Raw genomic sequence first — 15,000 nt, 5'->3', positions numbered from 1 at the left:
GCGTGCACCTGCACACACCTGGTAAGATCTAGGGTACATGTTCACAGTCCATCGTGTGTCTGACGCGTCTTCTTCTTCTTCTGGTCCTCCTCAGAGCTCTGGGCCGGACGGAGGACATGGCGGTACGTAGCACACACATCAGGACACGTCACACCTGTAGTGCAGTGATGTATCAGTGGTACACGTCAGGAAGTCGATGTCATTTCCTGTCTGCTTCCATGGTGATAGCTGCTGCAGTATAAAGAGCACCTGAGCATCGCTGATGAAAACAAGAGGCGGGACTTCCTGAAGAGCTGCCTCAGGTGAGTGTCTCTTGCAGGACACCGTCCAGCAGACAAATACTCAAAGTTCTTTTAGTTTGCTCATGAAAAATAATTCAGTGTTGATTTCAGTGAAATTAGACCAAAGTACGAATGATGTCATCAGAGGCAGTGTTCGTTTGTGTTAACGAGATGTGATCTGATCATCGTTATTTACCTCACAGGCCTGTAATGATGTGGTGATGTCATCAGTGACATCACCAGCAGCAGCTTCTCGATGGTTGTTTGGTGTCAGCTCAGATTTGTTTGTTTGTTTTCAGTCTTCCATTTTCGTCAGAAGATTCAGCTCATGTTCAGGATCACTTCACGCTGCTGGAGAGACAGATCGTCATCGAGGTCAGACTTTCAACCACTTTAACCAGTTTTACCAGTTCAGACCATCTTAAACCAGCACTCACTGTGTCTGCTGCTGGAACCAACATGAAGCTCAGTAAGTGGAGCGGAGTCAGCCACACGGGGGCGCTGTGCGTCACAGAAAACGTCTCTTGGACCATAAAAATCCTCCATGACAGAGTTTTTTTTTGCTAATTTGAGTGAAACAGACTCAGGTGACGTCTACCTGCTGGATTTGGACTGTATCGACGTTAAAGTGAGTGAGCAGCGTCTCAGGACTGAGAGACCGGTGGAAAGACATCAGCCAGTGCAGTCCACAAGGGACAGTTTTTCGATTCGTAATGTGCAAATAAACAAAACTGTAGACTTCAGGTCCAGTTTAAACTCTGTGGATTCACATCCAGGACCAGTTCACTCCCATTAAACGCAGTTTAAGTGGAGTTTAATCCCAGTTCACTCCCATTAAACGCAGTTTAAGTGGAGTTTAATCCTCATTAAATCAGTTTGGATGCTGCTTAAGTGGACATGCAGTTTGAATCCCAGTGTAATCCCAGAATAAACCAGATTATCCCATGTGTTATCCCAATTTAACTCACTTTTCTCTCTGTATGGTTGCTAGGCAACCGATGGGCAAGCCGAGCGTGGAGGGAAGGTGGACATTTTCCTGAAGTTTCCCAGAAGAGCTTCGATCCTCAACATGCCGCTGGTCACGACGCTGTACTACTGCTGCTTCTACCACTACGCTGAGCCTGAGGTGAGTCCAGTTTAAGGTGAATTAGACCTGATGAGCTAAACCAGACCGGATCAGTGTCGTGAGTCTGTAACCAGGTTAGCTGAGCGGGTTTTCTCTGTCTGCAGGGAACCTACAGCAGTCCGCTCAACGTCCGTCAGACCTTCAAGGTGAGGCTGACGTTCTTCAGTCTCTGTGGAAGTAAAGATATGAAACATAATGTTGTGTCTTTAACCGACAGCTGTTGACCTTTGACCTCAGATCTCGGAGAAGCAGTACTTCGTGACGGCGTTGGCGGCTCGGGCGAAGCTGAAGTCGTGGTCGGACGTGGACGCTCTGTTCACCAGCAGGAACTGGCTCGGCTTCACCCGAAAGAAATCACCACTCAGCTTCCAACGTGTCGTCGACGTCCTGCAGAAAAACTCCGCCCCCACACAGGTGAGTGGGGTGGGGTCTGTCGTAGTACAATCGATGGAAAATAAGATCTTTACTAACGGTGTCAGATTATTTGAATGAAAGGCGGCTGTGGCTCAGGAGGTAGAGTGGTCGTCTATCGATCGGGAGGTCGGTGGTTCGATACCTTGCCTCGGCAGTCCACATGCCGAAGTGTCCTTGATCCAAGAGACTGAAGCCCAAAACTGCCCCGATGCAGCGCCATCGACGTGTCAGTTCATGTGTGCGTCACTTTGGATAAAAGGAGGAATTGTAATTGTAAAGGAGGATTGACAGGTGTATTTACCTGATCGACAGGTATGTTTACTTGATTGACAGTTGCATTACCTGATCGACAGGTGCTGCAGGACTACGTGGCGCTGGTCGATGATCCGGAGTTGAGGATCAGTTTGGCTCAGAAACATAAATGTCACGACATCATCATCAACGTGAGACTCATTCACCTTTACCTTAATCTCGTTCTCTGATTGGATGATCATTTCGATTGATGAAAGCAGTCAGAATTATGCAGAGCTATCGAACTGCACACCTGCTCAGGTTGTTTTTGCTGTGATGTCATGATGACTGGCATGTCTTTGGGCCAATCAGACGTACCGTGACCTGAAGGACCGGCAGCTGTTGCTAGGATACCGGGAGAAGGTGGAAAGAGGATCGGCGGAGGAGAGGAAGATCAACGAGCTGCTGAACAACCCGGTGAGGATGAGAGAGCCTCATCTTCTGAACCTCCATCACATGACCTCACGTGACGTCTTTTCTTCTTCTCTTTCAGCAAATCCGGTGGAAGAACTGAAGATCCAGAATGGAAAGACTTTTACTTTGAAAGGAGAGAGGCAGCTTCCTGTGTGGAGAGACAACAGGAGCATCCTGACAGCTCACATCAGCTTCTGTCTCATTGGTGAAGAGAGGAGCGCTCGATTTGACTCCGCCCACAGAGCACAGGGCAGGTGGACGTTTTTTTTCTGCTGAGTCGTCGCTTCAACATTCCTTCAAAAAGCTCGTTTTATATAAATATGAAATAAAAATTATTAAAATGTTGTTTTATGTGTGAATCTGAATTCACTGACTCTGTATTACTGTTAGAGGTGGAGAGGAGGAGAGGGAGAGGGAGAGGAGGAGAGGGAGAGGGAGAGGAGGAGGAACAGAGGGAGAGGAGGAGAGAGAGAGGAGAGGAGGAGGTACAGAGGGAGAGGAGGAGAGAGAGAGGGAGAGGAGGAGGAACAGAGGTAGAGGAGGAGAGAGAGAGGAGAGGAGGAGGTACAGAGGGAGAGGAGGAGGTACAGAGGGAGAGGAGGGGAGAGGAGGAGGAACAGAGGAGGGGAGAGGAGGAGAGAGAGGGAGAGGAGGAGGAACAGCGGGAGAGGAGGAGAGAGGGAGAGGGAGAGGAGGAGAGGGAGAGGAGGAGGAACAGAGGGAGAGGAGGAGAGAGAGGAGAGGAGGAGAGAGAGGAGAGGAGGAGGTACAGAGGGAGAGGAGGAGGTACAGAGGGAGAGGAGGGGAGAGGAGGAGGAACAGAGGAGGGGAGAGGAGGAGAGAGAGGGAGAGGAGGAGGAACAGCGGGAGAGGAGGAGAGAGGGAGAGGAGAAGAGGGAGAGGGAGAGGAGGAGGAACAGAGGGAGAGGAGGAGAGAGAGGAGAGGAGGAGGTACAGAGGGAGAGGAGGAGAGAGAGAGGGAGAGGAGGAGGTACAGAGGGAGAGGAGGAGAGAGAGAGGGAGAGGAGGAGAGAGAGAGGGAGAGGAGGAGGAACAGAGGTAGAGGAGGAGAGAGAGAGGAGAGGAGGAGGTACAGAGGGAGAGGAGGAGAGAGAGAGGGAGAGGAGGAGGTACAGAGGGAGAGGAGGAGAGAGAGGGAGAGGAGGAGGAACAGAGGTAGAGGAGGAGAGAGAGGAGAGGAGGAGGTACAGAGGGAGAGGAGGAGAGAGAGAGGGAGAGGAGGAGGAACAGAGGGAGAGGAGGAGAGAGAGAGGAGAGGAGGAGGTACAGAGGGAGAGGAGGGGAGAGGAGGAGAGAGAGAGGGAGAGGAGGAGGAACAGAGTGAGAAGAGGAGGAACAGAGGGAGAGGAGGAGAGAGGGAGAGGAGGAGGTACAGAGGGAGAGGAGGAGAGAGAGGGAGAGAGGAGGAGGTACAGAGGGAGAGGAGGAGGTACAGAGGGAGAGAAGGAGGTACAGAAGGAGAGTAGGAGGCAGAGGGGGGAGAGAAGGAGGTACAAGAGAGGAGGAGAGAGAGGGGGAGAGGAGGAGGGAGAGGGGGTAGAGGAGGAGGTACAGGAGGAGAGGAGGAGGTACAGAGGGAGGTACAGGAGGAGGGGAGGTATAGAAGGAGAGGGGGAGAAGAGGAGACAGAAAAAGATGGCGGACGTTTCACCGGTTTAAAATCTTTTTATTTGACGTCACTCAAAGGTGTCTGTGCTGCATTCAGGTTTCGGCTGATCGATCAGATCTGATTATTGATCATCAGTTTCCCTCACTTGTTTTTGTGTCGGAGAGATTCTGGAGGAGGAAACGGATGAATAAATGATGAAGTGATGAATTAAAGATGCAGGATGAATAAATGATGCTCCTCCTGTAGTCTGTGCCGTCACGTGACCTGCCGGTACTCCCCGGGACGACACACCACTTCATTCAGTTGGACCGCACGAGGAGACACGCGGACGATGCGCGAGACGGAGGTGAGTTTTTGCCTTTGATGTTATCGACAGATGACGTCTAACATTTCTGTCAGATCAGTTAAACGACTGATTGATCGATCAGCTATTGAAACGAACAGCTCTCAGGCTGGGATCGATCGCGTTCTCTGATTGGACCAGATTCTGATCATTCACGTCTGTGACAAACTTTGAAATCAAAACAAATAATGAAATGAAAGAAAGGAATTCATCAATATGTCTGATCATCCACCTTCTGAACTTATTGATCATTAAGATTAAGGATGAACTGCCCAAATAAAAACATTGATTACTTTCTGCACGAGGTTATCAATACTAAACTCAACATGTTGTGATTCAATATATTTATCTTTTATCTTATCTTATCTTAGAGACAAAGGACACTCGTAATGCTTCTTGTAATAATCTTTTGAGTAAACGTTAGACACACAGAGATTTTATCCTTCTTTGAACAGATTGTAAATATGATCGTGTACTCTTCGTATTCATAGAACTGTAATACTCTGTAGTACTAATACACATACTCCATTTTACTGTTGAACAGCTTTGTAAGTATTTGTATTATTTACTGTTATTATTTACTGTCGAGTATTTCTGTTTTGTTTCTGTGATGATTCTAAAAAAACAGAATCTGACATTGAACTGAGATTAACTTGATGTCAATAATCAACAAAGGTCATGACCTGATTTGACCTTCAGTCAGAAAAGTTTCCACATTTCAGATCCTCATGAATTGATTGGCTCCATGTGTAACTGATCAGTGATCAATGAAGAGCCACTGAATCTGTTTGTGTCTTTGTCTGAAACCTTCATTCATTCTAATTAATGTCTCAGCTAAAGAGGTCACTGATTAATAATTAACTGTCTGCCCCGCCCACCTCTGAATTCAAAGCACCTGATTGGACGTTGCTGTCAGTCACAGTTTGACTGACAGGTGTGATGAATAAAGTCAAAGGTTTCAAGTCAAACTTAAATTGCATAATTATCATTTTGTAAACTGTGAATCGTCAACAAAAATCCCCAAACTTTCCATCAACACCACACACACACACACACACACACACACACACACACACACACACACACACACACACACACACACACACACACACACACACACACACACACACACACACACGTGTGACAAACATGTCAGACTTTTTCAGTTTGACTTGTGAATTTGTTTGTGAAACTGTGGCAGTTCTTAGAAGAAGCAGCAGGAGGTCCAATCAAAGGTCAAAGGGAAGCTGAATCAAAGTGATTGTTTGAAAACCACCAAGTTTCCTGAGACGTTTCCTGCGTCACATACGTGGTTTCCAGCTTTCATTTGACTCACTTCAGTGAGTTCATGAGGTTTTTATCTGACAAACTGATGTTTGAGGAGTTAACAGACAAAATGCTCCAAAACCTAAAACGCTTCTAACAGGCTGAAGTCGTTTCCTGTTTCAAGAAACAAAGAATCACCATGAAACAGAAAAACGATCCGTCACAAGATCCAGAAAACAGACGTGACGTAGAAAACAGACGGTGACGTAGAAAACGGACGGTGACGTAGAAAACGGACGGTGACGTAGAAAACAGAAGATGACGTAGAAAACAGAAGATGACGTAGAAAACAGACAGTGACGTAGAAAACGGACGGTGACGTAAAAAACAAGATGACGTAGAAAACAGACGGTGACGTAGAAAACGGACGGTGACGTAGAAAACAAGATGACGTAGAAAACAGACGATGACGTAGAAAACGGACGGTGATGTAGAAAACGGACGGTGACGTAGAAAACAGAAGATGACGTAGAAAACAGAAGATGACGTAGAAAACAGACAGTGACGTAGAAAACAGAAGATGACGTAGAAAACAGACAGTGACGTAGAAAACAGAAGATGACGTAGAAAACAGACAGTGACGTAGAAAACAGAAGATGACGTAGAAAACAGACAGTGACGTAGAAAACAAGATGATGTAGAAAACGGACGGTGATGTAGAAAACGGACGGTGACGTAGAAAACAGAAGATGATGTAGAAAACAGACGGTGACGTAGAAAACAGACGATGACGTAGAAAACGGACGGTGATGTAGAAAACGGACGGTGACGTAGAAAACAGAAGATGACGTAGAAAACGGACGGTGATGTAGAAAACGGACGGTGACGTAGAAAACAGAAGATGACGTAGAAAACAGACAGTGACGTAGAAAACGGACGGTGACGTAGAAAACGGACGGTGACGTAGAAAACAGAAGATGACGTAGAAAACAGACAGTGACGTAGAAAACGGACGGTGACGTAGAAAACAAGATGACGTAGAAAACAGACGGTGACGTAGAAAACGGACGGTGACGTAGAAAACGGACGGTGACGTAGAAAACAGAAGATGACGTAGAAAACAGAAGATGACGTAGAAAACAGACAGTGACGTAGAAAACGGACGGTGACGTAAAAAACAAGATGACGTAGAAAACAGACGGTGACGTAGAAAACGGACGGTGACGTAGAAAACAAGATGACGTAGAAAACAGACGGTGACGTAGAAAACGGACGGTGACGTAGAAAACGGACGGTGACGTAGAAAACAGAAGATGACGTAGAAAACAGAAGATGACGTAGAAAACAGACGGTGACATAGAAAACGGACGGTGACGTAGAAAACAAGATGACGTAGAAAACGGACGGTGACGTAAAAAACAAGATGACGTAGAAAACAGATGGTGACGTAGAAAACGGACGGTGACGTAGAAAACAAGATGACGTAGAAAACAAGATGACGTAGAAAACAGACGGTGACGTAAAAAACAAGATGACGTAGAAAACAGACGGTGACGTAGAAAACAGAAGATGACGTAGAAAACGGACGGTGACGTAGAAAACGGACGGTGACGTAGAAAACGGACGGTGACGTAGAAAACGGAAGATGACGTAGAAAACAGACGATGACGTAGAAAACAGACAGTGACGTAGAAAACAGAAGATGACGTAGAAAACAGACGGTGACGTAGAAAACAAGATGACGTAGAAAACAAGATGACGTAGAAAACAGACAGTGACGTAGAAAACAAGATGACGTAGAAAACAAGATGACGTAGAAAACAGACAGTGACGTAGAAAACAGAAGATGACGTAGAAAACAGACGGTGACGTAGAAAACAGAAGATGACGTAGAAAACAGACGGTGACGTAGAAAACAGAAGATGACGTAGAAAACAGACGGTGACGTAGAAAACAGACGGTGACGTAGAAAACGGACGGTGACGTAGAAAACGGACGGTGACGTAGAAAACAGACGGTGACGTAGAAAACAGAAGATGATGTAGAAAACAGACGGTGACGTAGAAAACAGAAGATGACGTAGAAAACAGACGGTGACGTAGAAAACAGACAGTGACGTAGAAAACAAGATGACGTAGAAAACAGAAGATGACGTAGAAAACAGACGGTGACGTAGAAAACAGACGGTGACGTAGAAAACAAGATGACGTAGAAAACAAGATGACGTAGAAAACAGACAGTGACGTAGAAAACAGAAGATGACGTAGAAAACAGAAGATGACGTAGAAAACAGACGGTGACGTAGAAAACAGAAGATGATGTAGAAAACAGACGGTGACGTAGAAAACAGAAGATGACGTAGAAAACAGACGGTGACGTAGAAAACAGACGGTGACGTAGAAAACAAGATGACGTAGAAAACAGAAGATGACGTAGAAAACAGACGGTGACGTAGAAAACAAGATGACGTAGAAAACAGAAGATGACGTAGAAAACAGACGGTGACGTAGAAAACAAGATGACGTAGAAAACAGAAGATGACGTAGAAAACAGACGGTGACGTAGAAAACAAGATGACGTAGAAAACAAGATGACGTAGAAAACAGACAGTGACGTAGAAAACAGAAGATGACGTAGAAAACAGACGGTGACGTAGAAAACAGAAGATGACGTAGAAAACAGACGGTGACGTAGAAAACAAGATGACGTAGAAAACAGACGGTGACGTAGAAAACAGACGGTGACGTAGAAAACAGAAGATGATGTAGAAAACAGACAGTGACGTAGAAAACAAGATGACGTAGAAAACAGACGGTGACGTAGAAAACAAGATGACGTAGAAAACAGACGGTGACGTAGAAAACAAGATGACGTAGAAAACAAGATGACGTAGAAAACAGAAGATGACGTAGAAAACAGACGGTGACGTAGAAAACAGACGGTGACGTAGAAAACAAGATGACGTAGAAAACAGAAGATGACGTAGAAAACAGACAGTGACGTAGAAAACAGACAGTGACGTAGAAAACAGAAGATGACGTAGAAAACAGACGGTGACGTAGAAAACAAGATGACGTAGAAAACAAGATGACGTAGAAAACAGAAGATGACGTAGAAAACAAGATGACGTAGAAAACAGACGGTGACGTAGAAAACAAGATGACGTAGAAAACAAGATGACGTAGAAAACAGAAGATGACGTAGAAAACAGACGGTGACGTAGAAAACAGACGGTGACGTAGAAAACAAGATGACGTAGAAAACAGAAGATGACGTAGAAAACAGACAGTGACGTAGAAAACAGACAGTGACGTAGAAAACAGACGGTGACGTAGAAAACAAGATGACGTAGAAAACAAGATGACGTAGAAAACAGAAGATGACGTAGAAAACAAGATGACGTAGAAAACAGACGGTGACGTAGAAAACAAGATGACGTAGAAAACAAGATGACGTAGAAAACAGAAGATGACGTAGAAAACAGACAGTGACGTAGAAAACAGACGGTGACGTAGAAAACAGACGGTGACGTAGAAAAGTGCCTCAGCAGAGCAGGAAGCAGTCGTCTGACACCTTTTTGTCCATTTTTCTTTTCTTTCATTTTGGGTTTTGATTTTTGTCGATTCTTTTATTTCTTTGTCTTCGACAAACAAACCGATCTTGAATCTGATTGGTCGTCTCTGTTCCCCGCAGACATCATGCACGAGCCGCTGCTGACCGAGACCGTCTCCCCCACGATCAACACAAGTCTGATGGCGTGCGAGCCCCCGTACGACGAGGGCCGCCTGTCGCTGGTGCTGCTGTATAGCGTGGTGCTGGCTGTCGGTCTGCCCGCGAACCTGCTGACCATCTACCTCACCTGGCTGCAGGTGCGCAGGAAGAACGTACTGGGAGTTTACCTGTGGAGCCTGTCGCTGTGTGACCTCACCTATCTGGGCACCCTGCCACTGTGGGCGTACTACGTCAGCTCAGGTCACTGGTGGCCGTGGAGCTCAGCCGCCTGCAAGCTAACAGGCTACATCTTCTTCAATAACATGTACATCAGCATCTTCCTGCTGTGCTGCATCTCCTGCGACCGCTACGTTGCCGTCGTCTACAGTGTGGAGTCCCGTGGCCTCCGCCGGCAGCGCTTTGCCTTCCTCATTGCCCTCGCCATCGTACTGCTGGTCGCCGTTGGTCATATCCCCGTCTTCACCATGAGGGAGGGCGATGGTGCAGAAGGCGACCGCCGCTGCTTTGAGCCAAGTCAGAGCAGCAGCACAGTGACTGGCTTCAACTACGCCCGTTTCGTGGTCGGCTTCCTGATTCCGCTGCTGGTGCTGGTGGTGACAAACCGCGGCATCCTGGCCAATGTGCAGCGCAGTACGGGGCTGCGGCGGGAGCAGAAGGAGCGCGTTCGCTGGCTGGCAGTGGCGGTGGTGGTGCTGTTCCTGGTCTGCTTTGCCCCGTACCACATCATCCTGCTGGTCAGAGCCGTCCTATTCCATTTCCCCCAGCTGGAGGATGGCACCTGTCTGTTCGAGAGGACCATGTACACCCCGTACACCATCTCGCTCGGCCTGTCCACCATCAACAGTGCCGTCAACCCCATCCTCTACGTCCTTTCCAGCGACAACATCCGCAAAGAGCTAAGCCGAGGCCTTGTGCAGGCATGTGACAGGGCACACCTGAGACCACGATCCAACAGCAGCCAGAACAAAATCCAGCCCACCAAGAACTCCTCAGAGGTGAACGCTGTGACTGACACTGAGAGACACCAGGGAGGAAAACCATCGGGGACTTGACAGACCGGGCTCAGCAAGTCTCTGCTGGACTCTACCAGACTCTGCTGGTCTGCTCAAACAGTGTGAGCAGCAGCTCATCTAAACATGCGGTTTGTCCTGTGGGTGGCGCTACAGGGTTCATGGAGTCATTCAAATCTGAAGGTTCTTCCCCTGCAGTGCAGGACAGAGATCAGGAACTTAGTTGATCTGGATCAAAGCGGTTTGTGGACCATAGCGATGGACCGATGATCGCCTTAAAGGTCCAACAGGACAAAATAAACCAATGAATTTTCTAAATAAAGTTTAAACTGAGATTCAAACTGAAATGTTCAGTCGGCGAAGATCAAACTGAAATTTCTTCTCGTCTTCATTAATGAAATCACTGTTCAAACCACTGAAGTACCTGGGGGACACTGAGCGGAACGCTGTGAACAACGTCTCCGTCTCACTGTGTCTTTTATGTCCACCTCAGTGCATCGTCCACAGCTGCATCAGCTAAAACAGAGCGCACGCTGGTCTGAGGTCTGCCTGAAGAACTTGTAGTTTTTGTACACATCCTGTTTACATGTGGCCCCACCTGCTCACAGGTGAAGCGGCTTCAGCCCATCAGTGTCCACCTACGTCTTCACCTGGTGCAGATCCACCTGAGTTGTAGTCACAAGCAAACGTGGTTGTAACACTGTGACGTCTGTGAAACTGTTCGATGTCAATAAAGTCAGAAACATTTGCATCTGTGGACTTGTTTCTTTGTTCGCCATGCTGACGAAGGGCCGACCAGGTGGTCTGCTGACACGGCCAAAGGTGAGGCTCCACCCACTGCTGTGACAGCTGAACACTCTCTGATGTTTCCATGATTACGCCAGAAATGGAAATCACTCAGGTGAAGTACAAGTACCTTTAAGTCTTTCTGAAGCTTCCTGTCAAACATCGTTTCCTCAGATGGAGATACAAGGTTTCCATCTGACAGCAGTCACTTCCCGTCTGTGCCGAGCTGCTTCCTGTTTGTTGTCCGCCTGCTTGTTGTCATGACAACAGTGTCAGGCAGGTGAGAGGATGTAAGTCAGACAGCAGCTCGCTGGTTAAGGCGGGGGAGCGGGGGATGAATGGTGAAAGGAGGTGAAAGGAGGTGAAAGGAGGACAGTAACAGGATCATCTGTCTCTCCATGATCAACAGGACCTTGTAGTTCACGCTGAATCTTACAGGAAGTCAATGGAGGGAGGGGTCAGTGTGGGACAGAGGTGCATTCTGGGTGCAGCGATGCCGTTTCTGACGTCCTCCAGCTGAACGTTGACCTGAGGACGCCGTCGTCTGCAGGATCCTCTTGTGAGGAAGACCACAAGATGTGGCTAAAAGCGGTTTGGATTCACACTCTGTTCTGCCGTCTGATTGGCTCGGCTGTCTCTCTGCTCTCGTCAGGACACCGATTGGCTCCCGGTGTGTAAACAAGCAGAGAAGAGCCTTTCTCCTCATCAATCATTAACGCACCTGCCAGACATAACTGAGGGCGAACGAAGGATTAACCACTGACCTGAAATCTGCTCTGAATTAAACATGACAAAAACACGACAGAGCACACACACACGCACGCACACGCACGCGCGCACACACACACGCACACATGCACACACACACACACGCACGCACACACACGCACACACACACACACAGTTCTGTTCCTTACAAATAAAGGTTGTTGAAAAGAGGAAAAACAGCAGACAAACTGAAATCATAAGAATTGTTTCTGAAAGTAACACAAACATCACCTGCTGCTCTGAGTTCCCTCACCTGTGCAGGTGTGGTCCAGGTGTTCCTCCTTTGACAGACACAGACACACTCTCGAGTTCTCTTCAGATTCTTTTATTGAGTTTCTGTTCGGCTGCTAACAGGTTTCATAATTACAAAGATTCTTTAATTGGTGATTCTGGAGGAAACAGAGCAGTAGTGTTCAGGTGTGCCACCACCTGACCTCAGAGGTCAGAGGTCAGGTGGAGTCAGGTTGGGGGGGGTGCAACAGGAAAGATCATCACTGACACAAAATCAAAGATTAATTTTCTCCTACAACAACAACAACATGATGATGTGCAACTTGAACAAAACTTTATTCATACAGTGTTTGTTTTCAGAGCGAGGCCTCCGTCACAGGAAGTTAGCCACACGTAGCTCAGCAGCTAACAGCCCGCTAAAGCTGACCAGGAAGTTATTTATTAAAGAAGAAAAGGTGATTGGTCCCACAGAGCCAATCAGACTAAAGGTCAACGGTCAAACACACAGCAGCCATCAGCAGGGGTGGCACTAAAACCAGGGGGCGGGGCTTCCCAGCAGGTAAAATCCAACAAATATAAAAGCAGCAGGAAGCTCAGACTCACCCCGCCACAATAAAATCATCAAGTAAAATTTAAACTCTCAGTCTGCGGCCGGTCGGTTCATTTAGCTCCTCCTCCCTCAGGTGTGCAGGGGGCGGGGTCTCAGGGCTCCATGTCCAGGCTGTCCAGGGTGAGCTGGCTGCGGTGGGGGGAATTTGGGCTGGGGGGGCTGCTGGGGTTAGAGCTGTTGGAGGGGGTCGAGTGTTTGGTCGAGTCTGAGTCCGGCTGGGCGAGAGACGTTAACACAGAGACAGAGAGACAAACAGAGACAGAGAGACAAACAGAGACAGAGAGAGAGAGACAAACAGAGACAGAGAGAGAGAGACAGAGACAGAGAGACAGAGACAGAGAGAGAGAGACAAACAGAGACAGAGAGAGACAAACAGAGACAGAGAGAGAGAGACAAACAGAGACAGAGAGAGAGAGAGAGAGACAGAGACAGAGAGACAAACAGAGACAGAGAGAGAGAGACAAACAGAGACAGAGAGACAAACAGAGACAGAGAGAGAGAGACAAACAGAGACAGAGAGAGAGAGAGAGAGAGACAGAGACAGAGAGACAAACAGAGACAGAGAGAGAGAGACAAACAGAGACAGAGAGAGAGAGACAAACAGAGACAGAGAGAGACAAACAGAGACAGAGAGACAGAGACAGAGAGACAGAAACAGAGAGACAAACAGAGACATAGAGAAGCAGACAGAGACAGAGAGACAGAGATGGAGAGACAGACAGTTTTACTGTGTTGAAGTTGTGAAACATCTCTGACAGACAAGATGAAGAAAAGCTGATCAATAACTCTGATCGACTGATCGCTGATCATGTCAGTGTGTTTGATGACATCATGCTGAACAGGAGACACGCTGACTGTCCAACGAGAGGACGATCCGTGGACAGAATAATGAGGTTCAATCAATAATCATTAAACACTTCATGTGCTGCAGAACCACTAATCATGTATGATACAGCAGCAGGAGACAGTGTGTGACCTGGACCTGGACCAGGACCCGAGACCTGGACCCTCTGAGCAGGTGTCCATCAGGCCACCACAGACTGACAGTTTTAAGTGTGTGTGTGTGTGTGTGTGTGTATTACCTCTCGGTCCAGGTCTTGGTCCGGTTCAGAGATGCTGCGAGACGAAGCTCCTCCCCCAAAATCTGAACCAATAAGAACACAGATTGAAGATGACATGACAGAGCAGGATGTGTCTTTGTGTCCAGATAAAACTACACACTGATCACACACTGAGAAAAAAACACACACAAACAACATGAGTCGACAAAAACAAGATCAAAGCAACAACAGGTGCTCTGCAGGTCACAGGTGTGTGACATGCACAGTTGTGTACAGGTGTGTGATATGTGTGCAGGTGTGTGATATGTGTACAGGTGTGCATAGGTGTGTGTACCTGAGGCTGTGCGTGTGATGTGTGTCTTGCTCCTCTGTTGCCGGGAGATACTGGACAATGGGCGGGGCTTATCTTTCACTGAATCATCCTGAGAGGAAGGCATCACGCTCTGGAAATGCAATGCCGCACGCACGCACACACACACACACACACACACACACACACACACACACACACACACACACACACACACACACACAGGTTCAGTATTAACACCTGCGTCTTCAGCGCCCCCCAGTGGTCGTATTGAAAAAGCTCAACACGTCCTCACAAAGATAACAGAAATATTCTATTAAATTAAGAACTATAACTCCCAGAAGGCTTTGGCAGTGCTCCTGTAGCTATGACTCATGGGATATGTAGTTGGCAAGGCTGCATTTGGGCAGGACTTTACAGACGGCAGGTTACTGTTATTAACACACACTAAAGTGACAGAAGAAGAAGAAGAAGAAGAAGAAGAAGAAGAAGAAGAAGAAGAAGAAGAGTGAACTGGAGTGAAAGCAGAGGAAGAACAGTGAAATGATAGGAAGTCCAATGAAAAGGCAGGAAGTGATGTGAAATGACAGGAAGTGCAGTGAATGGACAGGAAATGGAGAGCAACATGTTCTGCTTTGATGAAGGTGAAACGTCTCTTTGTAAACCTGCAGTTGAATCGACAGACGAGCCAATCAGAATCACTGAACTCATGACCTCCTTTGTGTGA

General features: G+C 47.4%; 3 protein-coding genes across 10 annotated transcripts in view; 2 read left to right on the top strand and 1 right to left on the bottom strand.

Annotated features, from left to right (window-relative positions):
* The window catches only part of vipas39 (VPS33B interacting protein, apical-basolateral polarity regulator, spe-39 homolog), an 8,074-nt gene extending 5,199 nt beyond the window's left edge, over window positions 1-2,875 (top strand). Inside the window, exons 11-19 of one of the 2 annotated variants that reach the window (XM_070987592.1) lie at window positions 95-122; window positions 229-302; window positions 581-656; window positions 1,273-1,407; window positions 1,512-1,553; window positions 1,645-1,821; window positions 2,175-2,264; window positions 2,425-2,529; window positions 2,606-2,875. In XM_070987592.1, coding sequence (XP_070843693.1) covers window positions 95-122; window positions 229-302; window positions 581-656; window positions 1,273-1,407; window positions 1,512-1,553; window positions 1,645-1,821; window positions 2,175-2,264; window positions 2,425-2,529; window positions 2,606-2,626 — 748 coding nt within the window. In that variant the 3' untranslated portion in view covers window positions 2,627-2,875. Of the gene's footprint in view, window positions 1-94; window positions 123-228; window positions 303-580; window positions 657-1,272; window positions 1,408-1,511; window positions 1,554-1,644; window positions 1,822-2,174; window positions 2,265-2,424 lie in introns of both variants that reach the window. The other variant, XM_070987591.1, reaches the window with a different exon arrangement.
* Window positions 2,876-4,167: 1,292 nt separating this feature from the next.
* gpr132b (G protein-coupled receptor 132b) lies at window positions 4,168-11,243 on the top strand. Its single transcript, XM_070987532.1, has 3 exons — window positions 4,168-4,252; window positions 4,403-4,502; window positions 9,459-11,243. The coding sequence occupies exon 3, from the start codon at window positions 9,464-9,466 to the stop codon at window positions 10,547-10,549; it is 1,086 nt and encodes a 361-aa protein (XP_070843633.1). The 5' UTR covers window positions 4,168-4,252; window positions 4,403-4,502; window positions 9,459-9,463; the 3' UTR covers window positions 10,550-11,243.
* Window positions 11,244-12,370: 1,127 nt separating this feature from the next.
* The window catches only part of cdc42bpb (CDC42 binding protein kinase beta (DMPK-like)), a 37,481-nt gene continuing 34,851 nt past the window's right edge, over window positions 12,371-15,000 (bottom strand). For all 7 annotated transcript variants that reach the window (XM_070987017.1, XM_070987022.1, XM_070987018.1 and 4 more), the window contains 3 exons: window positions 14,298-14,406; window positions 13,985-14,046; window positions 12,371-13,117 (listed from right to left, as the gene is read on the bottom strand). In XM_070987017.1, coding sequence (XP_070843118.1) covers window positions 12,995-13,117; window positions 13,985-14,046; window positions 14,298-14,406 — 294 coding nt within the window. In that variant the 3' untranslated portion in view covers window positions 12,371-12,994. The remainder of the gene's footprint in view (window positions 13,118-13,984; window positions 14,047-14,297; window positions 14,407-15,000) is intronic.

The sequence above is a fragment of the Chaetodon trifascialis genome, chromosome 19, assembly GCF_039877785.1.
Source record: "Chaetodon trifascialis isolate fChaTrf1 chromosome 19, fChaTrf1.hap1, whole genome shotgun sequence".
NCBI lineage: Eukaryota > Metazoa > Chordata > Actinopteri > Chaetodontiformes > Chaetodontidae > Chaetodon > Chaetodon trifascialis.
This window is presented reverse-complemented; position numbering and strand designations above follow the sequence as displayed.